The 26,842-nt window shown below is 43.7% G+C and overlaps 2 protein-coding genes across 4 annotated transcripts in view; one reads left to right on the forward strand and one right to left on the reverse strand.

Moving 5' to 3' along the window:
* The window catches only part of chd2 (chromodomain helicase DNA binding protein 2), a 93,187-nt gene extending 85,054 nt beyond the window's left edge, over positions 1 to 8,133 (forward strand). For 2 of the 3 annotated variants that reach the window (XM_084334854.1, XM_084334855.1), the window contains 3 exons: positions 3,333 to 3,504; positions 4,570 to 4,807; positions 5,751 to 8,133. In XM_084334854.1, the coding sequence (XP_084190980.1) occupies positions 3,333 to 3,504; positions 4,570 to 4,807; positions 5,751 to 6,042 (702 nt within the window). In that variant the 3' untranslated portion in view covers positions 6,043 to 8,133. Of the gene's footprint in view, positions 1 to 3,332; positions 3,505 to 4,569; positions 4,808 to 5,712 lie in introns of all 3 variants that reach the window. The other variant, XM_084334856.1, reaches the window with a different exon arrangement.
* Positions 8,134 to 10,516: 2,383 nt separating this feature from the next.
* Positions 10,517 to 24,537, reverse strand: rgma (repulsive guidance molecule BMP co-receptor a). Its single transcript, XM_084334261.1, has 4 exons — positions 24,091 to 24,537; positions 19,996 to 20,111; positions 16,393 to 16,913; positions 10,517 to 12,750 (listed from the first exon to the last, which is right to left on the reverse strand). Exons 1-4 carry the CDS (start codon positions 24,102 to 24,104, stop codon positions 12,049 to 12,051), a joined length of 1,353 nt encoding a protein of 450 aa, XP_084190387.1. The 5' UTR covers positions 24,105 to 24,537; the 3' UTR covers positions 10,517 to 12,048.
* Positions 24,538 to 26,842: the final 2,305 nt, after the last annotated feature.

Consider the following 26,842-nt stretch of genomic DNA (forward strand, 5'->3'; position numbering starts at 1 on the left):
CAATTCATCATAGTATCCTAGTGAACGAGAGTGTTGGTTATGACTGACAGACAGTGGAGCTGTTTGCAGATAGCGAGCATTTTGACGTGTTGCGTGGTGGCGATGTCTCGCAGACAATACAACTACAAGTATAATTATATAATATATATATTTTATATAAAAAAAAAATTATATAAAATAAAATAAAAATTAATCAAAAACGATCGATATCTCAGCACCCCCACTCCCCGCGGACATCTCGCGGCCCTGATCCTGGTCGTTGTAAACAGCGACTCCTACAGGTCGGTCGGGGCGCCTGCTCAGCGAGGAAGGGAACTGGGGGAAGTAGTGTGATCCTCTCATGCGTTACGCTCCCCCAGTGAGAGTCCTCGCTGTCAGGTGAAAAGAAGCGGCTGGCTGACTCCACAATATGTATCAGAGGAGACATGTGATAGTATCTATCAACCAGGGTTAGAAAAAAAAAAAAAAATCCAAGGCTTTTTTTGCCCCCCTTAATTGATTTTCGGGGGCACATAGTTTTTATGATGAAAATTAACATAAAGATTATAAAACATTGTCGACACTTTTTTTACAGTCTTCGTTCCTATGTTTGATAACGTAATGTTAATGTCTCCATATATAGGGCTCTACGCTAACCTTTTTCCCAAAGAGCACATGTGCTCCTAAATAATTTTTTTATAAATAAAATCTAAATAAAAATGTAGGAGCACACAAAGAAATTTAGGAGCACAGTGAAAATTGTTCAAGTAACCGAGTTTATTAACACTTTGAGTGCCACGCCGGGTTTTCCTTTTTACCCCCTGAATGCCACCATCGGCGCCAATGTTAACGTTAATATCGCCTAATCTATGTTTTAAATTATGGCTATGTGTCTAATCTGCCCATCGCATTATCAAAGACTATTTTCCAGTCAGTGCTGTCAAGGCAGATTGGTTTTTTATCGCGTCATTTCCGTTTCAGAGCATTTAGAAAAGCACCCGTTTTCAGATAAAAAACAGCCCATTCTGGACCATTCTATGAAAATCGTCTTTTACTGGAATATTCCACAACGTTGATATTCGTCTGCCTTTTTATGAATCGTTTTCAAATAAACGCTAGATGATCAATATTATACGTGCACGCAAGCATATTCGGGCCGCGCACGGATAATCGCCCCGTTGATTTCCTCTCGGACTTTTACAGTGAAACCGAAAGAGCCCATTTCACAAAACGGCTTATAACTTCATCAAAATTTGTCTGAATATCCTAACACTGATAACATAGAGTCCTTACCTGACATCAGATGGTATCCAACTGGTATATTCCAATTCCTGATCACCATTCGAAAAAATCGATAAGTGTATAGATCCAACGCGATACAGTAGAACTCCATGATCAGCGGGGCTCAGAGGATCCAGAATGAACTCTGGTAACCCCGGCTGGATCAGTGGACTGGAAAATGTGGAGTACCGGATTTTTTCCCCCATCCATTTTCATTGAGTCCATTCCAAAATCCCTTATGTCATCTGAAAGACGATAGGGGGCGCTTTTTTCCACATAGAATCTCCGGCGGTGCTCGTGTATACTCGGGTAGGCTCGCGTGATGCAATATGATTTCAGATCGCTAGAAAATAATAATAATAATTCCGAGAAATCTCGTGAGTGGCTTTCAACCACATAAAAATAAACCCGAGATATCTCGTGTGTGGCAGTTAAAGTGTTAACAAACTATTTATCACATGCATATTATACTGTGCGTGTGCACACTATGAATTGAAAATGGGGGACCCTGATGTAAACAAGACAAACGTCTTTTTCTGGTCTGCATCACCTTAACAATTGTGTGTATTGAGCCGTACTGTATTGTACCCATTCTGCAATCTGTTAAATAAAGTTTTCATTAATTCATTCATTCAAGGGCTAAACATCTGTGCAAATAGCACATACCACCAAAATCACAAATTGGCCCATGTCTACTAGACGCAAAGGATATCTGTTGTCAAGCTGCTTTTGTAGTGTTATGATACCAACATTTTGACTTTGATACAGATAGGAAAGGCAATGGAATATATTATTAGATGACAACATTGAAAATTCTTTATACAATTATTTAATTCATTATAATTGAAACGCTATTGAATAATAGTTAATTAATAGTTAATACAATTATTCTGTTACAGCTACAACTGAGCTATAATTTATACTATAGCTACTGTCCATCAATGTCTTCCTTTTGAATGAAATAGGTTCAGGAGAGAGAGATGTAGAGAGGGAGAGAGAGCGAGACGCACACACACAGATAGACACAGATATTCTCAGCCCCCCTTTCCTCTGAGTGTTCCCAGTGATGGCATACAATGTGTGTGTATGTGTGTGTGCAAACAGGAACAGAACACACATCTGTGCGCACACACCACCAAAGTCACTGGCTGGTCCACAGTGTGAGTGTATGTGCGTGTGCTAACTTCGCTAACGTTATCTGCCTCAGTAACATTAGCTGCCTCGCCGGATTCCTCTTTCTCCTCGTCTCTCTTTTGCTCAAAATAAAAATGAATGGGCTTCATGGCTGGCTGAATTTTTTGCGTTGTCTGATATTGAATGTATAACTTGCCTATGCCGGTACCGTGACTTTCTGTTCCAGCGCGTACTGTGTTCTCATTTCCTTTCACTCTCATGAAACCAGCCGCGTCACCGCAAGAAACTCTACTGTGATTGGACGTTTATGCGCCTTGTGTAATGTGGGACTTGTAGTTTCTGAACTATTAGCAGCGGAGCTGTTTTGTAATCTTCACTCGTCTCGCACACTGCGAGTAAATTTTTTTCCGGTTCGCGCACACATATTATTAGGGGCAAATATGAGGGAAATGCTCGCACTGTAGAGCATATATAATTAGTAAACTGTCGGGGGCTTTTCTTGCCCCCCTTAACTGATTTTCGAGGGCATTTGGTAAATTTTCGAGGGCATTTTGCCCCAAGCCCCCGTTAATTTCGAACCTTGCTCCTGCTATCAACCCTCCCTAGACCGGCAAGTGGGGGGCAAATGTGTGCAACGACCAGGAAGGGAATTGGCATAACAACTAAATTGGGATGGGAGAAAAATACAGAAAAAAGGGGGGCGAAAAAGTAGATAAAAAAAGGTAACTTTAAAAACACAACTGTATACTTGTATATTATTGTATATAGTAATCATTACCTTTATTTCTTAAGCTTAGCATTGTATTTTATTCTTATAACTTTTTATCATGTCTATTCTATTTGTATTTTGGCACAATCGAGGCGGGCATGGCCACCTTCATTTCACTACATGTCTCGTGTATGTATGTGACAAATAAAACTCTTGAATCTGTTTGCAGAAGGAGCACAGGAAGAAGGAGGACCCTGCAGGGAGGGCCAAGCCCTTCAAACCGGAGCCGTCGGGGTCTCAGTCGTCCTCCAAGGCCGGGCCTCACCCCTCCCAGCCGGGCCCCCACGGACACCACCGAGAACCCTACAACCAGGGTGGCAAGAGGCACTTCGGGAATGACGGTAAACTCATTCAGATTTGTATACTGGCTGCGGTTGTTAATTAATTAATACCACAACCCGACATCCATCTGATTAGCACTATACTCGTAGTACTAATTTGTATATTTCTATACCCAGTTTAATCACCTGTACATTGTATATTGCTGTTGAACTTTGCTGTTACATTTGCACTCTGGTTGGATGACAGACTTATTTTTGTTGTGCTGTATGATGACAATAGATTTGAATCTAATCTAAATACCGGCTGCAGTTAGGAGGCGAAAACCTTGGATCTCCAAAAAGATTTTCCAGGATTTAAGAAAGAAAACAAATGATCCATGCGTTTTTTAATCGTCTCCACTGTGGTTTCAGTGGACTTCATTGTCCCTGATACTGTGGAAGTTCCTCTCAAGGCCTTTTGTTCACACCTCCCCTCCCCCCTGTATCCTCCTTTCCTCCCCCCTCACCTGGTCGTCCCTCCCCCGCCCCCTTCCTTCCAGAAATCTTAAAAGACAATCCCACAGATTGAGGGGGGGATAAGACAAGATATTCCTTTATTGATCCCCTTGGGAAAATTCAGGCATCATAGCAGCATGGAGGGGAGGTACAGGTAGTCTCCTGGCCAGAGAAAGTCGAGTCTTCCACTGAACTCCTAACCTAAATTGTATTTGTTTTTGTTTGTTTGTTTCATTAGATCCCCATTAGCTGTCAAATGAATGACCGCTAGTCTTCCTGGGGTCCTCGCAAGTAAATAATACAACAGAACAAATACAGAATGCAATTAGCAATACAATTAAAACGAGAGAAAAATTTAAATAGTTAATCACATCTTATATCCGTCGCATTTACATAATTTAATGCCATGTTTTAACAATAATTTTGTATCAACCATGAAGATTTTTATCAAGTGTATGACCTCTCCGGTTCCAACACAATACACATGTAAACGTCCAATTCAAGTAAAAACATGTAAAACAGGAGATACGAGGCCATTTCGCACAACACCGTTGTGTTTAAGGTAATCTCTACAGATTCCGCCACTCAGGTCGTCTCACACGAGCCGTAACATCTCGTCTCTCCTTACAGACAGGGGAGAATGGCAGAGGGACCGTAAATACGGTTACCCTAGCAACAGCAACCAGCCGTGGCAGGGGGACCGGCATCATCCGTATGACTCCCACCGCTACAAGGATCACTACGGCGACCGGCGAGACTCCTACCGCAGCTCGGGAGGGTACCGCAACAGCAGCTCCCCGCGGAAGAGGCAGTACGAGCAGTACGACAACGACCGGGATCACCGCGGTCACCGGGCCTATTATGACAGGTGAGGGTCCAACCAACCAGACGTCATGTTTTTGTGTGAAAAGAAGGGCATGTTGTTGAGGGACGGAGCGATACTGGTATCGGATGTCGGACTGATACTGGTTTAAAACAGAGTGTTTGGTATCGGAAAACTAGTGTGTCCTGACTCTTAACCACCAAAACCTGCAACGTGTGACGTATATCATGCCAGTTAGTTACTTTTACTCCTACTCATAGTATATATTCAGATAAAAATTCTTTATTGCCTATATTTATTGTAACATATAATATAACTGAGAGGGCATACAGATCCGCATCTGCACCTTTGATTACACTGTTTACTTTCTCATATTCTGTGTTAATTATATTGTTTCACTGTTTATTTTTCTCATTTTTATATTCAGATCCAATTTTATTGTCTATTTATGTCTTTCTACTACTAACCCTGCCATACCTGTACCCCCCCCTCCCCCTGATGCCCGAATTTAGGAATACCTTATCTTATCTTAAAAGAACACTGCAACATTTTGGGAAATTAGCTTACCGTCTTCTCCAGAGAGAGACAAGAAGATAGATACCAGTTTCCTCTCTGTGCGTTCAGTAGAAAGCTATCTGGCTGCACATTAGCCTAGCTTAGCACAATAAATGGAAGCGGACATGGCCGGTTAGCCTTCGAGAGAGGTGTTAGTTGGACAATGCCTAGGCTAACCGGCCATGCCCACTTCCATTCATTGTGCTAAGCTAGGATAAAGTGCAGCCAGATGGCTTTCTACTGGTATCTATCATCTTGTCTCTCTGGAGAAGACGATAAGCCAATTTCCCAAAATGTTGCTGTGTTCTTTTAAGAAGTGCCATTGGCATTTCCCCCCTAGATGCATTCTGTCTTGTTGAAATCCCAGGGGAAAACATGATCTCGTGCCTTTTCAGTTAAAAGACTTGAACGCTGTGGTCTCTCGTCATCGCAGGCATCCAGACCCCAAGAGGAGACGCTCCGACGAGTTCCGTCCGCCCAATTACCACCCGGGGACCCGCGAGGGCCCGCCACAGGACTTCCGCAGGATGCCGGAGCACAGGTCCCCGGGCCCGGCCGGGTCGGAGCACTACAGGCCCTTCCACCCCGACAAGCCCCCCGCCCTGGCGGACCCCCGCTCCCCGCAGGCACAGAAGTCTCCCCAGGACTCACGCTCGCCCCCCGAGCGGCCTGCAGAGCAGAAGGCCGCCGGGGCGGACCCCAACTGGAACAACAGGAAGACATGAGAGTGCCCCCCCCCCCCCCCTGGTGCCGGAGAGAGACGCTGGTTTTAGTCAAGGCCACAATGCTGCTGAAGGGACGGGTCCTCGACTGGCCAATCATAAGCTCACAGTTGGAAAGGGAATCGATACATACTGTACCCTCTTAGCAAGACCAGCTAAACCAAACTATGTCCTTCGCCCCCCCCCTTCCCTCAAGTGACTGTGGCCATGCCTGACATGTGCCCTAAAGGAAGAAATCAATTATATGTGCCCTAAAGGAAGACATGAATGACATGTGCCCTAAAGGAAGATATGAATGACATGTGCCCTAAAGGAAGACATGAATGACATGTGCCCTAAAGGAAGACATGAATGACATGCGCCCTAAAAGGAAGACATGATTGACATGTGCCCTAAAGGAAGAAATTAATGACATGTGCCCTAAAGGAAGCATACATTACATGTCCGCTAAAGGAAGCATGAATGACTTGTGCCCTAAAGGAAGAAATAGATTTTCTTTCAATTATCATGTTGTTGAAAAAGACGGATAAATCATGCATCTTTATTATTGAGTTGAGATTACTCGATCAGTCCTTGTTTAGACGCCTTGGTCCCATGGACTATTACCTAAGGAAAATGTAGGATACCTGAACCCATGGCGATGATGATTATGCCTGATTTTGAATCCTAAAAGTGCCTGAAGTATTTGGCCTTTTTGAAAAGATAGATGTATGTCTTTCCTTTGTCCCCCAAAGGAACCACGACTTGGACACTTTTCTCTTTTTTTTGCGTTAAGCTTTAAAGTCTTAAAACGATGTCACCGCGAAGAGTTTCATTATAAGCGAATGTTGTTTATAAATGTATTCTCATCACTGCATCTTCAAAGAAATGTTCAACTTTATCTTTGATCATGTAGCGAAATATGAAATGTACCACAGGGTTATCGTTTCACACAGAAGATGACATCCCACCGCTACCAAAACGGGACAATATAAACACTGTACGAGACGCCACGGGTTAATCAGCGCAGTACCTAGTCCTTTAAGTACTATTTAACAACGGTTTTAGCTAATGAGTGTTTCTCATGTGTATTGATCATATTTTTCTTTTCTATAGTTGTGTAGTTATACACACTGTTGGAATCCTTTTGTTTTTCTCCTTCCATAACCACTCTGCTGTCTGTAGGGCCTAACGACAAGAGAGCTTCTCAATGGTGTTTATACTGTAGCAACGACTTGTGCAAAGGTTCAAAACACTATGGCTTTAGTCAGAACAATCTTTTTTCCTCCTCCCTTTGGTGTGTTGATGGTACTGTACGGTACTGGAGGGAATCTTTTTTTTTATCCTGTATCCCCTACTTGTAAAAGTATTCAGATAATGTCGGGAGATAAAAAAAAAAATTCTTTACGTTTTTGGTTCATGTTCTATCCTTTTTCTCTTTTTTTTGCTCTCTTTTTGATTCACAGTGACTGTGGTATCAATGCTGGAAAGCCGTTCGAGGTGTTACTTGAGAATCGCCGATGAAATTCAGCATTTTCAGTCGTCTGTTTCAGTGCCAAACCAGAGACTGGTCTTACTTTGGGCCTAATGTCCCCCAAACCCCCCCTCCCCCGTCGCCGTCGATGTTCCGCTTCTCCATGTGTGCCTTATTTCTGTGTGTGTTATCATACTGCATAATGGGTTCAGACACTACTGTAGTCTTAATTAACGGAGAGGACACAGTATTAAACAGTTGTGTTTTAAGGACACGGCGGTACAGTAGTATTCAGAGAGGAATGATGGAGGGAACATTTATTTCTAGTATTTCATCACGCAATCCTATTTCCCAGAGGATTCGGGGAGGTAAACATGAACTACGTATTAGGTTTTGAGGTAAACATAAACTACGTATTAGGTTTTGAGGTAAACATAAACTACGTATTAGGTTTTGTCCAGAGCACTCCGGTAAACCTGTTGCAACGAATAGCCAACGCACCTTTCTTCCAGTTAAACTACAGTCCCTGTATCATATGTTCTTTGAAACGAGCCTAAATAATTTATATTTGTGACAAAGCCACTCTTCATGGGATATTTGCTGTAAATATGTTTATAGACATGTGTAATAAAAGTTTCCTACATGAATGAGTGTTGATGTTGTGTGATTTCATGGATCTTGAGATGAGTGTTCACCTCAGACACGATAGTTTTACATTCAAGATGGAATAATGGCCGTTTGAGCTGCTGTTCACTTTAGACTGCTGAGAGGCGATATGCTAAATTCAAAATGTTGTATAATCGACCCGTTTGCTGTATACAAACATACCGATCAGCAATACCAACTGAGTCACGTGACTAAGTTGCCTCAGACTTGCGCAAACTGCTGCGCTAAAAGAATAAGACTGGGCTCTGGAGAAACCATGGCACTCCCCTGGCTAAATCTAGCTTTGGCATGGATTGATTGTTTAGATCGCTAGCATGGCTAACAAATGCAAGTATATTGCAGTCTGCCCTGTTGTTCTGACCAGGATTACGTTCCTATCTACTCCAGTCCGGGGATGTGCGCGCACACAGCTTGATTTATACAGGTCAAACTGAGTTTGCTCCGTTTGAGTGACAAGACACATTAATTGCATTAATTGACTAATCAGACTGAACATAATGCCATTTCTCATTGACTTTCATCGTTCCTGCTTTGATTTCAGTTGGACTTTCAGATGTGCAGCTATATCTACTATCACTATATAATAGGGGTGTAACGGTACACAAAAACCACTGTTCGGTACATACCTTGGTTTTGAAGTCACGGTTCGGTACGGGTTTTCGGTAGTGGGGGAAAGCTTGGCTTTCCATGTTCCACTCAGGGGTGATGTAGTGTGCAGTAACTAATTGTACTTGTAGGGCTGTGAACTAATAGTCTATATTGAAATTAATAATCGATTTGTTAAATAAAAAAATTAAAAAGAATTATATTAGATTGTGAAAAAAACAGCCCCCTGTGGGTCGGTCGTCAGTGGTAAACATACCGTTGTATTCGTTCGGTACACAGCCGTACTGAACCTTAGGTCCAGTACTGAAACGGTTCGGTACGGATACATGTACCTTTACACCCCTACTATATAATCCCCCATTTAATTGTGTTGTCCCTCACCTTTTGTATCTGACAGTACAGTATAAGTGAGAGGTTTTTACAGCAGGGGGCAGTCAAACATTTCCGATTATTTACAAAAGAATAGATTTTCAAAAAATGCTCCACGACAGCTGAGACGGACGACTCAATTAGCAAGACATCTTTTTATTCAATAAATAATTTACATTATAAACAGTTGGTGTGTGGCACCACTTTTGCTCTACATTACAAACACAATTTTGATCTCTGGTATGTCCTGTTTAGCTATATATATTTGCATTTCCTTTTTTTTTGCTTTTCTTTTTTTTGTATTTTCTACCATTACATGTCTGACAACCGCTATTCACAATCAAGTTCAAACCAAGTTAAAAGAGCTAGATGAAAAGAAAACATAAAGTGCTTTTCACTCAAACATGAACACCCCAGAACACTGTCCTACATTCCCTTTCTGCAGGATCTGGACTGCATCCAAGACATTCGGTTTGGTCTGCAACCAAGTAAGCAGAGTGTTGAAAGCCTAACCATGTTATCACTGCAGTACAGTAGATAGAACTGCACAAAGATTAGGTCTGTCTCTCTCTCTTGGTGTGTGTCTCTGTGTATGCGTGCGTGCATGTGCGTGTTCATTGTAATTACAAATAGTTTTGTGGTGTTCATGTTTTTGCATTTTTTTTTTAAATAAAAAAAAAAGTTCACATTCACCAAACCATTCCTCATATACAAAAAAAAACGTAGTGATAGATTCAACAACAGGTACAATTTCAGCTCAACGACAACTCACAAACATATATACAATCTCACATTACACAGAACCGTATACTATAAAATTCACAATACAAATTACACCTATCGACACAAGATTCAACATTACAATCATTTTTGTTTTGTATAATTGACGTATTTTTTCCCCTCGTTTTTGTCAAACTGCACCGATACATACTCCCATAGCAGTAATGTCTGCCAAATACTTCAGTGTAAGTATATATAATATTACCATAAAACTTTCTCCGAGAAGTAATAGCCTCTAATAGGATGATAACTACTACAGTACATTGCCAGATAGGTGATAGCCAAAGTTCAAACGGAAATATCCCTTAGTGCGGAATGTTCTCTTTTTTTTATGAGCATAGGAAAAGCAACGGTGGAACTGCAACACGGAAAACAAATGGCGACCTTACAGTGTATGTCAATGTGGTCCAGTAAAACAAGATAGCATTTTGGCCTTTTCCGCTACCGCAAATCCACCAGACGAGATAAACCTATATACATACACACAACAAAGAAATCCCTTAATGTGAATCACTTAAGATACCCCCCCAAAAAAGTGACAAAATATTCAGCTGTTAAGAGATCGTTGGCACCAGGGCTTGTTCTTTTGGGGGGGGGGGGGGGGGGGGGGACTCAAGCCATGAATTCACATGTGTACAGACAAGATGCTAATCATAGTGTGTTCTCCAACACCCAGAGCCATGTCAGCAGACCCGTTTTCTCTGTAAACTGACCGGTCTGACTCGAGGCAGCATCTCTCTCTCTCTCTCGTAGTGAAAGCCTTAGTGAATCGACATAAATGGCTAGAATCTCCTGCCGTCGGCCAGACACGGTTACCGGTATAAGAAATAAACATTCACAAAATGCATGAAAGAGATCGCCCCTTCTTACGCCGTGGACTTGGAAGGATGGTTAGTTGGTTGGTAGACTTGACATAAGTTAGCGTTTGTGTAAACGTGGTTCTGCGTGCTGCATGCCCTTTTTTCATATCTGTTGATTGCTTTCCTACTGCAGTAAGCGTTTACCTTAGTAGCTGGTGCCTTTACAAAAAAGATTCAAAGTACCAAACACTGTCCCCGTGATGAAAATGTTCAGTTTGGTTTTGTGATAATATGTACGACGTACAGATGGGGAGGGACGAGTCTCTGCCAGTTTACTTAGGAATTGCTACTTGGCATGTTTTGAAACTGACCCTGGACCACCATGTATTTTCTGTATTAGAATCTTGGGTGCAATATAATGACATGGAAAATATCTCTCCCGCGAGAGGTTTGTTTTCCACTTCTGAGGGGAGTGCTCTCGCACGCACGCACACACACACACACTACATTCTAGCCACACACTAAGTACATTCTAGCACACACAATTAACCACAGAGGCACAAGTGTACACACGTATTTGACCAAACGCACACACACACAACCCAACAATATGACCTATTAATCTCCACAGCAGACAACTGGAGACACTGCTATGACATCCTTTTGGCAGAGTTATTCCTCCAAAAGAAAGAAAAAAACTCTGGCTTCTCCAGCGTTGGAAAGTAATCAAACACAGAGCTGATTCTGGCCATAGGTTAACAAAAGCCCCCTGTCAGGTTCTCCAGTCTAAAGAGAGCTCCACTGACTTGGCACCAAGGATGGGATCAGGGCGGGGGGGGGGGGGGGGGTCAGCAAACTCTTCTTTCCGCAGGAGATCATCTTGTCCTGCTTCCCGTAGGCATGCGGCTCCAGTGGGAATGCAGGGTTTAGTCCCAGCTGGATATCCAGAGGTCTGTGGGGGAGGGGGTAGCAGGGTTCTCCAGAGGTCTACGAGAGAAGGAGGGGGTAGCCGGGTTCTCTCTCTCATCACCGCCGCCTTCAAAAGGACCCGGGTCCTCCAAATACCAGCTAAACACATGCAATGATAGGGGGTTTAAAAGATAGGCTCACCCCCCCCCCCCCCGGCTACGACCTAGAGAGTCGAGATGCGACAATAAGGAAACGTATGGCTGAGGATGAGTTTGATTGCACACAAAATTACTCTGTCCTATCAGAGGTATGAATGGCCCCGCTGGCTCCCCTCCAGTAACATAAAAGCCAAACCAGGGCAGTGCAGTGGCGCTGATTTATGCCCTTTTAACAGCCACTGGCAGGTAGCAGAGCACCGGGAGGGGACTATAGATGAATGGAGCAGCACTCGGCCCACAGCAACAGAGCCAGGCAGTTGAGGAGCACGAGCGAGAGTAAACCCGTCCCCACCGGGGCCGCGCCGCCCGTGAATGTGTCCTTCTCGAAGATGTGGTACCTGTCACTGTTCGAGTGGAGCATCTTCACGTCCTCAAAGGCGTAGTAGGCGGCCATGGTGAAGTTTATGTCCCCGGAGGAGAGCAGGTCGAACACGCAGGACTGGAAGTAGAGGTCCTCTACCGGGAGGCGCTCTTTGCACTTGGCCTTGGCGGACTGGTAGGTGAAGCCGTGCGCCGGTGGGGCCGAGGAGCCGCCGCTCTTGGCCTTGCCCGCGCCGCGGCCCTCGAGGGCCCGAAAGTCGATGCGCTGGTTGGCGGGACAGCCGTTGAGGCAGAGGTACAGGTCCTGGTCGTCACCGTCTTCCACAGAGTTCACCACCTCCTCCGGCATCCGGACGGCAAAGGTCAGGTAGCGGCCCACCTGCCGGACCACGATGGTGGTGCCGATGTAGCGCGCCTGGATCTCCACGTGCTGCCCGGCGACCCGCTCCACCACGCGCAGCGTGTTCGCCCCGTTACGCTCCCCGCCGTTCTTGGAGCCGTCTGCGAACGCCGCAGGAAGCTCGTCCGTCTCCGCGTGGTACATCTTCTGGTCCACGCACTCCTGGAAGTTCTTGAAGATGATCGTCAGCTGGATGGAGGGCGAGAAAGAGGGAGATTGTTAGCGGTTGGCGAATCCGATGGTGTTACGATGTTTAGATATGTCCTTTGTATTCTGATAATCCGATTCTAAGTTAGTATATTGTTTACACTGCTTATTTTCATCTTTGCTATAGTTTTATTGCCTATATTTATGTCTTTCTGCCCATACCTGTACCTCCCCTCCCCCATGCTGCTATGACGCCCGCATTTCCCCAAGAGGATCAATAAAGGAATCTTATCTTATTTCTTATCTTAAATAAATAGCTGAGACGAAGAAGAACCAGATAACTCCATTTTAGGAACAACGTTTTCGAACGTTATTATACGAAGGTGGTAAGTTATAGGGATGGGACTTTCTAGCAAAAGTGCTATTCGAGGGGCGGTCAGGTGGCGTAGCGGAGATTGCGCTCGTCACCAACGCAGGAGAGGCTGGGTTCGAGCCCAGCTCTCTGCGTTGCTACCAGCTTGGCTGGTCGTTTATACTAATACAATTGGCAGTATTAGGGGGTGGTAAGCTGGTGGGTGGGAATCTGGCGTTGTGGACAGCGACGCCTACAGGTCAGGTCTCGGCGCTTGCTCAGCGGGGGCAGGACTTGGTGGAGATAGCGTGCCCTCCCACGCGTTACACCAATGAGAGTCCTCGCTGCCAAGTGAAAAGACGTCACTGGCAGTCGCCGCACGTATCGGAGGAAGCGTGCGATCGGCTTCGGGACGCCCTTGTATCGACTCGTAGGAGAACATGCGTACAACGACCAGGTAGGGGAGGGGGGGAATTGGCACAACGACTAAATTGGGACGGGGAGAAAAAAAGAGAAAATTTGGAGAAAGAGGTTAAAAAAAATTAAAAAAGTGCTAAAAAATTATATAAATGTTATTTTATTTTTTATATCAGCTGACTGGCAATAAATCTAAATAACACCATTCACCATCGTAGCCTATAATAACAGCATTGCATTGACCTATCAACCGGCTTTAATAAACAAACAGAAACAGTAGCATGTGCATTAGGCTGCCTCTACATATAAAAAGGAATTAAATAAGAATGTTTGCTTCAATAAAAGAAAAAAGCATTTTATAAAGAAAAATTATTATAATTTTTTTTAAATTTTGTTTACATCAGTACTCTGTACATCCAGTGGTGGAAGAAGTACACAGTTCCTTTACTTAAGTAAAAGTAGAAATACCAAGATAAATGAGTACTCTGGTAAAAGTAAAAGTCCTCCATTCAAATTCTACTTAAGTACATTCAATATAAAATACTTATCTACTTTTACTTAAGTATTCAAACCTTGATCCATTGACCTCTAAAAGTTATGTTAAAGTTGTATGTGGTCCAGTTATGCTGCTCTGATTACATCATCTTGTAGTTGACAGGCTTCAAATGTGTATAGTATATAATCTTCATACATTTCTGCCATGTTTTCTATGCAAAATCTTTTTCTTCAAAGTAACTAGTAACTGATGGGTTCAGATAAATGTAGTGGAGTAAAAAGTACAATATTTCCTTTGAAATGTAGTGGAGTAAAAGTATGAAGTTCCCTAAAATGAAAATACTCACGTAAAAAGTACTTAGTTACTTTTCACCACTGCATACATCTGATTAGCATGACACCCAGTAGTAATTTATATATTTTATACCCAGTTTAATCGCCTGTGTACATTGTATATTACTATCGCACTTTACTGTTACATTTGCACTCTGGTGGGATGCCAAACTTCTTTTCGTTGTACTGTATAATGACAATAAATGTGAATCTAATCTAATCTAATCAGAGGGATATATTATTATTCAACATGACACACAAGATAAAGGTACGAACACAAGAAACAAAACAAAGCTAATCTCATCCAGTACATCAAGTCTATAGATGCCGCCCGGCTCTGCGGCTCTGTGAGTAAGGAGTCTTTGTGCTTTTTTTTTTGCATTTAGAAGTTTTGTAATATAGACCCATCTCCCCCGCCACCCCGCTCTCTCAAGTGTCACATTTCAACTACGGCTCAACGTGCGGGGAGGCCAAAGTAAACGCCCTCAGAAAAACACGAGTCTCGGCCATGTTAAATCAAGCCTCAGTCTGCAGACACAAAGACCGTCCATTCATGGCGCTGGAAACCTGCCTGTGAACCCCAGAAGCACCGTGCTCCGGGGAGTGGCGCTGGGCCGGGGGAGGCGGGGAGGGCATGCTCCGTGGCTAATTAAGTAAGACTGGTCAGTATTCTGCGAGCTCAGTTTCATCGGGACGCCGGCGGGGCCTGCGGTCCACCGGCCGTGATCCCAGGACGGCCGAGGCACTCTGAAGTCTGGGCAGCCGGGGACAGAGGGGGGGGGGGGGGGACCGACCAGAGATCCGAAATACCCTGTTATTAGCTGGTCAAGAACACAAGGCAGACTCTTTCTCCGTTCCCCCCAGAGACCGTGTGAACAATTCTCTGAGTGAAATTAACTTTCATCCACCTGTATCCGTTTGCTTTTCCCCCCGCTTTGATTTGTCTTTAAGGCTTTTCAGGGGGGGAAAACAAACAAACAAAGGAAATTATTTAATTCTCTGATCCTCCCAATGATAGGTGGTACAACCCCCCGGGCGGGTTTGGTTTGCGGTGGTGTAGGAGCGGCATACCGACAGAGCTCTGGTAGTGCCTATCTGGGACCAGGCGAGAGCATTGTTTGCACAGGTGGCATCGGCTGCTGCCTCGCTTTCCCTTTTGTCGAGACTCAAAAGACCCAGACTCTTTCTAAAAGCCGTCTCATTTGTTTCCAAGAACAGCAATGTAAGAATCATTACTTTAAGTGCGCAGAGAAAAAAAAACGAAAAAGAAAACCTTGACTGGTAAATAGAGGATCATTGAGAGGCCTTGATTATAGAAAACCAAAATTTTACCAAATTGTTATTGAATTTGTTGACTACAAACACTCTTTACCGGCTCTTTCCGTTCACCTTAAGTCCTACTGAAAGCCATTTGGGGGGGGGGGGCAGTCTTCCAGGCTATACCAATGTACCATAAAACAAAACAATAATTTATGAGGTATGTGGGACAACTAATGTGGAGAAAATATCTGCAGTTTCCTGCGTGTCACTCGAGCACTTAGTTGAAACAACACTGTCAGCCTTGCGGTGGTACAGGGAAGGGGGGGGGCTGGACTTCAGCACACAGAGGAGGCCTTGCTCGCGTCAAGGCTCGCTCCTCCTGCGAGTGAAAAGGAGCACGACGAGGAGGAGGGCCCCACGCGTTATATTTGATGTACGATTGTTGTTACAACACTGACGTATCATTTATAACGCCGCTTATCAAGATCCCTGCAATTGTCCTGTGTGAACGGCCACTTCGTCTGTTATGGAACCGATCCAAACATTATCCAGAGTGCGCACTTAAGCGAGTCCCCTGGCTGCCCCCGCTGACCACATGAGAGAGGTAAAGAAACCCCTGCATACCTAATATGAGGATATTTCTCCATGAAGCACTCCAATACATTCGCTTTTTAAACAGCTCCATGGACCCGTGCCTGAAGTCGGCTACCGTGATGAATGAAGCCGCGAGCGGGCCGTTTGCTTTACTTATTCGAATTAGAATCATAGCCACAATAGATCCAACGGCGCGGCGTACGAACACGAGGAACGACCGCGAAGATTCCTACCTTGGTGGTGGCGGTCGCCAGAGAGCCGGGCACCACGGGCGTGTTGGTCACCTGCACGGACAGGTACTTGTTGTGGATGAGCGGCCAGGCGCCCTCCACCTTGCACGTCTGGAAGTCGTCACCGAACGTCCGCAGATGGGGGTCCCCGAAGAAGCCGCAGTGGGTGTAGTTGGGCGGGGCGGCGTGGCGGGGAAAGCTCCGCTCATAGTGGCAGACCTCGGGGCCATCCGAGCGTTCCTGGCTGTCCGGCTGCAGCTGCGGAGGAGGCGGCGGCGGGGGAGGCGTGCGGGCACGCGGCTGCGACGTGGGCCCCTCCTTGGAGCAGTTGTGCTGGCTCATGAGGTCCTCGATGCCATGCTGGGCCGAGTGGTAGGTCAGGTCGCCCCGGCAGGTGCGCGCGGTGCGCCGGACGCAGCCGTTGTAGGCCCGCAGCGCTGTGCAGAACTCCTCCTCCGGGCCGGAGCTTGAGGTGGAGGCCCAGAATTCAGAGTTGCACTTGAGGATCTTGCACTGCAGACTCACTGTGGATGGGGGGAGAAAGCGTTACACTAACTGCTAATTGATAAAATGGTGCATTTATATAGCGGCTTTTATCCAAAGCGCTTTACAATTTGTTCCTCACATTTTACCCATTCACTCACACATTCACACACAGACGGCGGAGGCAACCATGCAAGGTGCCAACCTGCTCATCGGGAGAAGTTAATGGTTAAGTGTCTTGCTCAAGGACACTTGGACACGCTGCCCGGGAGGAGGACGAATCGAACCGGGAACCTCCGGATTACCAGACGACTGATCTACCTCCTGTCACCCCCATTGATTAATTAGTAAATTATTCTGTGTAAATGATCCCTCCGTTTTTGGTTTGCGGTGTTAACCCTAGCGTGTGCAGGCCGTAGCATCGAATCCGTTGTTAATTTTTTTCCCCCCTTTTATTCCTCCTTCAGAAACAGGGCTGAAATAGAGATTTTCATTAACTGGGGAGGGCTGTGGTGTGGGGCTGCGGGGATAGAGGCCCTTGCTACTAATTTGAAAGGAACAGGATATCAGACGGGACTGGTTCCAGGACCAGAGGGCACAGGGAAGTCTCCACTGGTCAGACTGGATCCAAGATATCTCTCTCTCTCTGTCCATTGAAGAGGGAACTAAGATTCCCTCCCCTCCAAGTCTTATATTGCATGAACTGCAACTGGAAGTTCCCTTGGAAGTGATGGCTTGGGGGTTTTAGGAGATATTGAATGTTATTCAGGCCTCAACTTAGCATTATTACTCAGTCAGACTCAGTAGTAGTACTAATCTATATATTTAATACCCAGTTTAATCACCTGTACATTGTATGTCACTATCGCACTTCACTGTTACATTTGCACTCTGGTTGGATGCCAAACTTATTTTCGTGAATCTAATCTAATCTAATCTTGATTTAAATCTAAACTACAGGCTACCTATTTTAACAATGTACGGTTTGCTCAAACGTCAATGTCATCCCCAGCGTTTACGCCGTAGTGATCAAATCATGTGTGAATGTCAACGCACCTCCCATGCACCACTGCGCATTCCCAAGACTCACAAAGCACTCATTCTGAAGGCATGCAAGCAGCCTCGCCAAACATGTCAGGGTGTATTACCCACACGTCCAAGTCACACTCTCAGTTGGACAATTTCCTCTTAATGGTTTCACCATGACGACAACTCTTTACGACCTCCACCACCACTCCCACCACCTCCCAGGCAAAAACACATTTGCCCTCCATCTGATAAACTGGCAATTAATTAAGCTTGCAGGGTAATCTTGAATAAACGGCAGCGACTATCGTCACGTTATCACGTTTGTTGTTTGACGGTGAGTGACTTGAGGGAAGGCGATAAGGGGGTCGGCGAAGGCATAAATTGAGTTGAATGAGTTTCACGAGTTGAATGTTCCTACGGTCTTGGTCATTTCAGGGATAAGGAGGGCCAGACTTGCATGTCAACAGTCTTATCTGCTGGCAGAGCAAAACAACCTTCACACTGTAAAGTATACACTGATTTTATACTTTCCAGTATGAGGGTTTCAGGTGACTCATGTCACTAGTAATTAGAAAGTAAGGATCATTGTCCTTAAAATATACAGCTTAATGGAGACATAGTATGTATCTTTTCAACCATTTTAAACAACTTCATTGAATCTGTTTGTTCCCAGAACCTCTTCCCTTGAGTTGTTGGTGGGTGTAGCATTAATCAATAGGGTTGTATTGATCATGTCCTTCCTTGCCTGGCTACCCCACATCCAAGATCTTGAAAAGAAAACATTTACAAACTGGACAGTACACTAGGTAGGCTCTAACAAATCATAGCTAATTGATTAATTAAAGACAATTTGATTGCTTGTGACATCACAAAGGGCAATGCATCTGAACAGCTTGAGGACGTCAGACCCTGGCCAGATTTCAAGGAGTATCTGTCCATTTCCCCCAGTGCCTAAATAACATTTCAGACGAGCCAATCCATAAAGACTAGGCAAAAACCAATGCATATCATATGTCCTCTAACAGATTAATATGTTTATGTAAAAAGTAAACAAAACGCATTTTCCCTTCATGTATAGGGAAAAAACAACCTGACGGGTAAAAAGTCATTAAAATGACCGTATCCCCCTCACCCCCCAAAGAAAACTAGCTTTAGTGGCATGCCAAGGTCTGTGTGATTTCTCATTATTATCACTTACCGCTAATTCCACGACAATAACCTACTACAAGCAGCATGACTAACGCTTATAACACATTTTAAGGTTTGACCTGTGAAACGGGGCCTTCAGGTCTGCACAGTAGTCTACTTCACTGGACCAGCAAGTTCTAGCGTGTTTTCTTCACTTTTATCAATTGCTCCCAATATTGTTCCTATGAGAGTCTAAAAAACATAGCCTCAAATGTCCAAATATACAGGGCTGGTGGTATCTAGCGACATAGGCTCTAAAACACATTCGGATAAGTTATTGACATGAACACTGGGGCTGATCAACAGATACATCAACGTTAACCGTTTCCTCAGGTTTTTAGATGTTCTTCACCCACTGGAAGGTTGTGTCGTGCGTTATTGTTTTCCTATGCTATAGATCAAGTTTCAAGTTTTGTTTTATTTGTCACATATAATGTACATTTCAGTGAAATGCAGCATTGGTTAGTTGGTTCTGTATGACTCTCCTAAAGATTGTGCTTCATACAGCCAATAAAAGTAAAAAGAATAAAGACCAAACACTATACAATATACAAAACTAAAGTACAACCTAAAGTACCAAATGCAAACCATAGAGGGGTGTAGGGAGGGCTGTACTTTAGTTTGTATATTGTAGTGTTTGGCCTGTATTCTTCGTTGTATGTTGTTACTGTATGAAGCACAATCTCAGGGGGCTCATACAGAACCAAGCATTTCACTGGAATTTACATGTACCTTAATCTTAAATGACAAATAAAAACAAAACTTGAAACTTGGATGTAGTGAAAATCGTTAGTAGCAATACATAGATAAAATATGGTGTCGTGTTAAAAACGTGTTGACTTAACGTTTAGATGCGCGTTTGGCTACAGCAGCATAGGAAAACAAGACAATTACATGCCGTCTTACCAGCGGGGAAGAGGAGCAGAAACAAAGCGGTGATTCTGCAGACTTCACTCGCCGAGGGTCTCGCTCTTTCCCCCATAACCATCCATCCAGCATGGGGTCGCGCTTCACTCCTCACCCTGGTGGTTAAAACCAAATCAAGGAGACCATGGAGAAAGAAATAGTTCAGTTAGGAAGACTATCAAGTCCAGTGAGAGAGAGAGAGAGAAAAGCGCAGTTATTCGGTCGTGTCCTCTCGTAACCACTCGGTTTGGAACAGTTGCGAGGCTGCTTCTCTCTCACTCCCGTGCAAAACTCCGAATTCCAATCGTCAGCGATGCGAGCAGCAAAAGCAAAAGGCAATCGATCTTCCATGTAGGGAGGGAGTGTCGAGAAGGTGCAGCACAGGCCTCCACTCTGCCGACCGAGCCAATCACAGATACTTGTTCTAACCATTAAACCCCTTCTCAGTTTCAAATTACATCTCAATGTGCAGACTTGTTCAACAGAGTCACGTTGACCCACAGAGGCGCTCCTTGCCCGTCACCGTAGGCCTACAAACATTTGCATTTACATTTACATTAAGTCATGATTTAGCTGAACGCTTTTATCCAAAGCCACTTGCAAGTTCTGTACGGCAAGTCAGCAGGAAGGGTACGACTCTTTCAGCTGAGTAACAACAATGTTCATCAAACAGTGTTGAATGAAACGTGGATGCTACTACAGTGTTTAGTGCATAGTAGTGTAGAGACATTAGTAGTATAGGAGGTAGTAATATAGACAAGGAAGATTAATTAGTGGAATAGTGCATGATAGAAGACAGTAAGGAGGTTCGTTTTTTCCCCCCGTTTTTTTTTCACATATTGATTGAAGAAGTGTGTCTTTAGCCTACATGAGATAGTGTTGATATGTTGCACAATGTAACTTTAAACTGGTTGGCAATAATATTCCCATATTATGCTTAAAGTGAGACCTTGTCCTTTCGGTAACATGTCCTTGGTACATTGTAACGCAGGGCAGCATCAAAGTGACCAACAATAATAAAATAAAATAAATCCCTGCCTATGGGCCTCTCTGTTTAAAGATGTAAGATCATTAGTATCTAACAAAGAGACACGTTAGAGAGATTCTACTTGTGTAGGCTAGTATTGAAACATTTGCTGATGTTGTCCTATACCAAAACGCAGTAGTTTGCATGCATTATCTGTAACCTATTGGCTGTGTTTTCCATATAGCATATTGCATTGAAGGTCGTCAATTGCTTGTCTGTGAATAAGGGATACATGTATGATGTAGTTTTGTTGTAGGCTAGTCTATGTTTCAACATGTTTTTCCAACAAGGGTGGTCCTGTAGTTTCTTGCAGACACACATCTGAAGTGAGTGCGGTTGACAAGGTAGACCCTACGGTAGGCTGATCTGATACTTTATGGCAAATATGTACTTGAACATAGACTCAGAGACAAACTAAGATAGAATAATTTCCCAACACAAGTCAAATCGAATGATAAATAAATTATTTGCAATCATCAACGATTGTAAATTGTGAATTACCACATGCTATGTTGTGTTGTCGTATCACGGTATCATGGATATGACATGTGTGTGCCAATCATGGAGTATTGCTTAGGAGAAAGCTCAGGATCAATGCCTGGTATCTTTATCACCCATCTCTTCCGCAAGATGATGTTCTCTTACAGCCTGGCATTTTACTATAAAGTACTATAAAGGCTCTAGCACGTCGGATAACGTATTGACATGAAAACTGGAGCTGATAAGATAAGATAAGATAAGATATTCCTTTATTGATCCCCTTGGGGAAATTCATGATGCCTGAATTTCCCCAAGGGGATCAACAAAGGAATATCTTATCTTATCTTATAAAAACATAAAGTAAAGTAATGGTGAAATTAGCTTTCTTTTGGAGGTAAAGATGTTTGAGACACCTGGGGTATAGCACACAACTGACATTTGCACAAACCTCTGACTAATTTACTGTAAGAATTGGACGTGTTGGATGACTGGACATTTAGCACCTGTTGCATGTATGACTGTTCAGGAAAAAAAACTCAATTAACTTGTGCTATGGTTTACTTTCAAAAGACTGACAACAAGATGAATCATTGTTCTAAATAAGACATTTACTATAGGCTTAGTCATTCTTATCCAGACCACAGATTTGGAAATAGACCTATAGATACTGTATGCAGCCTGCTGCCGCTGTCAGGGGGAAAGCCTCGTTCTCCAATGAGGCCATGCACGGAATGTTTACGTATAGTGCTCTTTCTTCCAGCATGGCTGCCTGTAACAGTTGTAACCACTTTCAAAAGAAAACGCCTAATTTCTATGCAGTGGTACAGTAGGTAAAACACTGCAAAAAAGCATGATATTACTGTTCTACTGTACCATGTACAAAACAATGGTTGCCATGTTACAGGCGGCCATGCTGGAAGAATGAGAACTACACAAACATTCCGTGCAACATATCTTTTTGAATCGAAAGATTACAGTGTTATCTATGTTGTGACCAAATTGCATTACCCAAAGGACATTGAAAGAACTTAAAAAATACATGGGTGTCAATTTTAAAATGGGATTGTTGTTGTTTTTTTTTTTTATTCCTGAAAAGTTTACCCTAAAGTGTACAAGTGTAGTACAAGATACAAGGTTTTCACCCGACAGCAGTGCTATGCTATTCTCACTTGTAATAATACTGTAATCAGAATTCTGCTTCGGCCATTAGCTATAGTGACATTTTTATTAGAACCAGCTGGATCAGACCTATAGCCTATATACTGACCAACAGCCCTCTCTGATGATGATGGATTGGTTGTTGATTAATTGGTTGATTGATTGATTGTTTGATTCTTTTTCTGGTGTCATATGCAAATTAAGTCACCATCAATATAAATATATATATGATCTAATCATTGCTTGAAAACATTACACTGCTAAAAAAAAAAAAGAGAAGGTAATTACATTAAAATAAATAAAGCATGTGCTTCACAGTCTATAACAGTCGAAAGCGATTAACTACAGTACCAACAAAACGTCACAATGATGACATAAATACATTACCCATCAATATTATGTTTAATGCAGCTGTGTCGCTGATTTCGTCTCAAGGCCAAAGTTATTTATGGTGGGCCAATGTAGACTATTTAAGCTAATAAACAGTAGCCTAATTTATCATTCTAAATATAAAATGTTGACTTGTGCCAAGTGGACTATTCAGAACCTTTATGCAGCGTTACAAGTGGAATATTATTTGCAAATTGCACCCGGCTTGACAGCATGCAGATATAATCTTTTCCAACAGATGGCGCCTGTTCTGAGCTCTGATATGATACCTCCAATCATGACACAAACGCACATGGCATTAGTGGACCTTCAGGACAAGTAAACCTGTCATTAAATGTGGGGGATGTGGACAAATCTGTTAACCTAATTGTCTCTTTTATGTACAATTATATAAACGGTGCAAATCAGCAGTCTACACGACCGAGGCTTGTTTGCTCTGTCACTGGACTGGCAATGCCCTCTTTTAATAAAACAAGAGTGTCCGCTTCATTATATACCCTGAACAAATAAGCATGTTTGCAAAGAGCGTTTCTGGTATGTGTCTACTGGTCATAATAAATACACGGTGACAGCTGCATGATAGATCGATAAATAAATAAATATGCGAATGACATTGCATCAAATACATTTGTATATTAAATAGGCTACCCCTCTTCGAAATATATACGGCTATTTTCTAATAACACAATGTGCAGAATTGACAAGACACATATACCATCTATAACCTATTTCAGACACTAGTGAAGTAGAATCAATCGATTATCTTCACAAGTTCAGTTCTGTATAGGCTCTCTTATATCTGACACGATCGGATCAAATCGGAGACATTTTCCAGAAAACATTATGTTCGGGAACGAGCTGATCATGAGGCTTCAGATAATCACCAATCACCATGACATGTTTTATTGGTGAAGATGATGACACCTGGGGCGCAGACAGTTCCAAAAAAGCCCGGTATGCTTCGTGGAAATTGATATTCATAAAACAAATGTCTATTATCGGTCTATCTAAATCAAACAATAAGAGATTAACAAACAAACCTTTGCGACTGCATGGGCTCTTCACGACTTCAGTTCTGCCGAACAAGACGAACCAGAGGAGACGGACTCCTAAATCTCCCACAAAGACGCGTTCCGTGTCACAGTAAAACCAATTAAAACGCGCTCACTATTGTGTTTTTGTGGTGGGAAATGCGTCCATCCATACATGATGTCCACCGGAGACATGTCCCTGTAGCCTACAGTGAGTGAAAGTAATTTTTCAGTTCCTAATTTAGGCTACACCTCTCCCTACCCGGTGGAGTCAGTTCCTTTGAGCCATTCCCCTGTTTAATTCAGTTGGCTGTGCACTAAGTCCAAACGAAAAAACAGTCAGATTAACTCCGATAAATGTCCTCATCCGTGCGTTTCTCCTGCACCCCAAATGTTGGTTTATGGTCGACGTCGGGGGAGAGAGAGAGCGAGAGAGAGAGAGAGCCCCAGGGCAAGCTGCTGCATATGCCGCTGAGACTGCTGGCTCGATTCCTCGTCTCGATGTTGTGAAATGGCTAGTAGTTACAAAGTGTGAGAGAGACAATGATCGACTCGGCAGGACGCCGTTAGGACCCCTCTTCAGCTGCACGAGACAACAGAAGAATGCGAGGGAGGAGAATGTCTTCCCAAATTAGGTTCGCAGCTGTTGCAACGAGTTAAAATGAAATGCACATACTTTCCCGCTCCTGATCATATAGTATTGTAATGTTGCTAATTTTGCATTTCGATTTTGCATATTGTTATAGGTCTGCTATGCACTTGAAATAACAATTATTAGTCAAGTCAGTTAATCGTGGATTTTAAAAAGACAACACTTTACATAAAATTACACCATAAAATTTTGGCAGATCAGATGGACAAACGTGCATGTATTTTGGGGAAGGGAGGAAGAGCCCTGAACTCTGGCTGCACCTGTGTTGTAGGATCAAACTGCAGGGAAATACCACCCCCTCAGCTTAAGCTACATGGACAGCCTCCACCCCTCTGAAGTGAATTGGCTCTCACTGCTGCAGCTTCTCTCTGCTCATCCTCCCCTGATGGAAAACCCATCATGGCAGAATGCAGTCAGAGGGACATATCTCACCATGTCAGGAGAATGGCCGTGTTTTTTGAAGCGCCGCAAACCTCCTTCCGCCAGGCCACGTCCGGTTGACACGGTGACCGTGCGTGATCCGCGAGGCGTGTGGAGGAGATAGCAGGGCTTCAAAAGGTAGTAGTCCACATATGTGACAACGCACCGATAGGGGGTCCGGGGGGGGGGGGGGGGGGCTTAGCTAGGTTTCACCCATTTCAATGGACACAGGGCCCCACTCGCTAGCAGGGGCCCCCGGATTGACAAAGCAAACACGCCCTGGATAATGTGCCGATGTGGAGGATAACGGATGCGTGGTGGAAACGCTTGAGAAGGCACATTGCCAACACAGAAAGATGTTTACTGACAAAGCCTTTCACTTTGTAGAAGACACCTTGCTCCTGACATTTTAAATATAAGATAAGGGCCCCATATTTTATCTTGAAATGGGCCCCCTGGCCCTTAAAACACTTTCAGTGCCACGGACGACATATCTAGTTTTATTAGGCCCCCCACTGAGTGCCCACGACGACAAATATATATTTTCTGTTTTATTAGCGATCTGAAATCATATTTCATCAACCGAGTCTCCCGTTGGTACAGCAGCAAGACCACCCGCATTTCATTGTATACTTGTATGCCGTGACAAATAAAACTCTTGACTCTTGACTTGACAGCTCCTACAGGAGCTCAGAATGGAAAAAAGCGCCCCTTATCGTCTATCCCTGTGTAACTGCAGGTCAGTCGCTTAGACTGACCTGGGATCTGTAGATATGTAGGGGCGGAGCCAGCTGGTTCCTTGTGCTGGGACCAGTCTGATCAGCATGGAAGTCATCGCGGGACGGGAATCAGCCTGGAATATATATTTACAGCAGCCAATACTCAATCAATAAGCGTGATCGATATTTGGAATGGCGATCAGGAATTGGAATGATCTTTTTGGAGAACATCTGATCTGAGGTAAGGAATCTATTTTACCAGTCTTGGGATAATCAGAGTTGTATTCGCTGAGATCTCAGTGTTTGCCCTATGTGTGATGTGTCTGTTTGTGCGCGATCGCTGATGAGGAAATAAGAGAATAGATTTTTCAGATTGCGTCTCTAGCGTGCATACGTACACATATACTATCGATAATCTAGCGTTTACTTGAAAATGATTCATAAATAGGCCGAAAAATGACAACGTTTTTGTGTATTCTAGAATATTCCAGTAAATGTCTTTTATCACGGAATCTTTATATTTTCCTTGAAAACGAGGGCTTTTCAAAATGCTATAAAATGAAAATGAACCGATAAAAAAACAATCCGCTTCGACAATGTTGACTGGAAAACGAGTCATTGATAAGCGACGGGGCAGATTAGACACATAGCCATAATTTAAAACATAGATTAGGCGTTTTTAACGCTAACATTGAAGTGGATGGTGGGCATTCAACCGGTAAATCAAGGTTAAGCAAGGGCTCTGAAAGTGTTAACGCACCCATAGTAGACCAAGCCTCTCCTCCTGTATCGGAGCAGCAATCCTCGTGGTTTTACACACAAAGCATCAAACCTGCAACTTTCCTGGACAGTGTTTGTTATCTTGTCGAGCAGAAGCCTCGACACCGGCACAGTGGGCACACCCTGTTTGTGATCACGGTTCGTATCGGCCCGTCGCTGATGGCCATGAAGAGGTGGCGTTTTTACACTG

The sequence above is a fragment of the Notolepis coatsorum genome, assembly GCF_963971535.1.
Source record: "Notolepis coatsorum genome assembly, chromosome: 18".
NCBI classification, from domain to species: Eukaryota; Metazoa; Chordata; class Actinopteri; order Aulopiformes; family Paralepididae; genus Notolepis; species Notolepis coatsorum.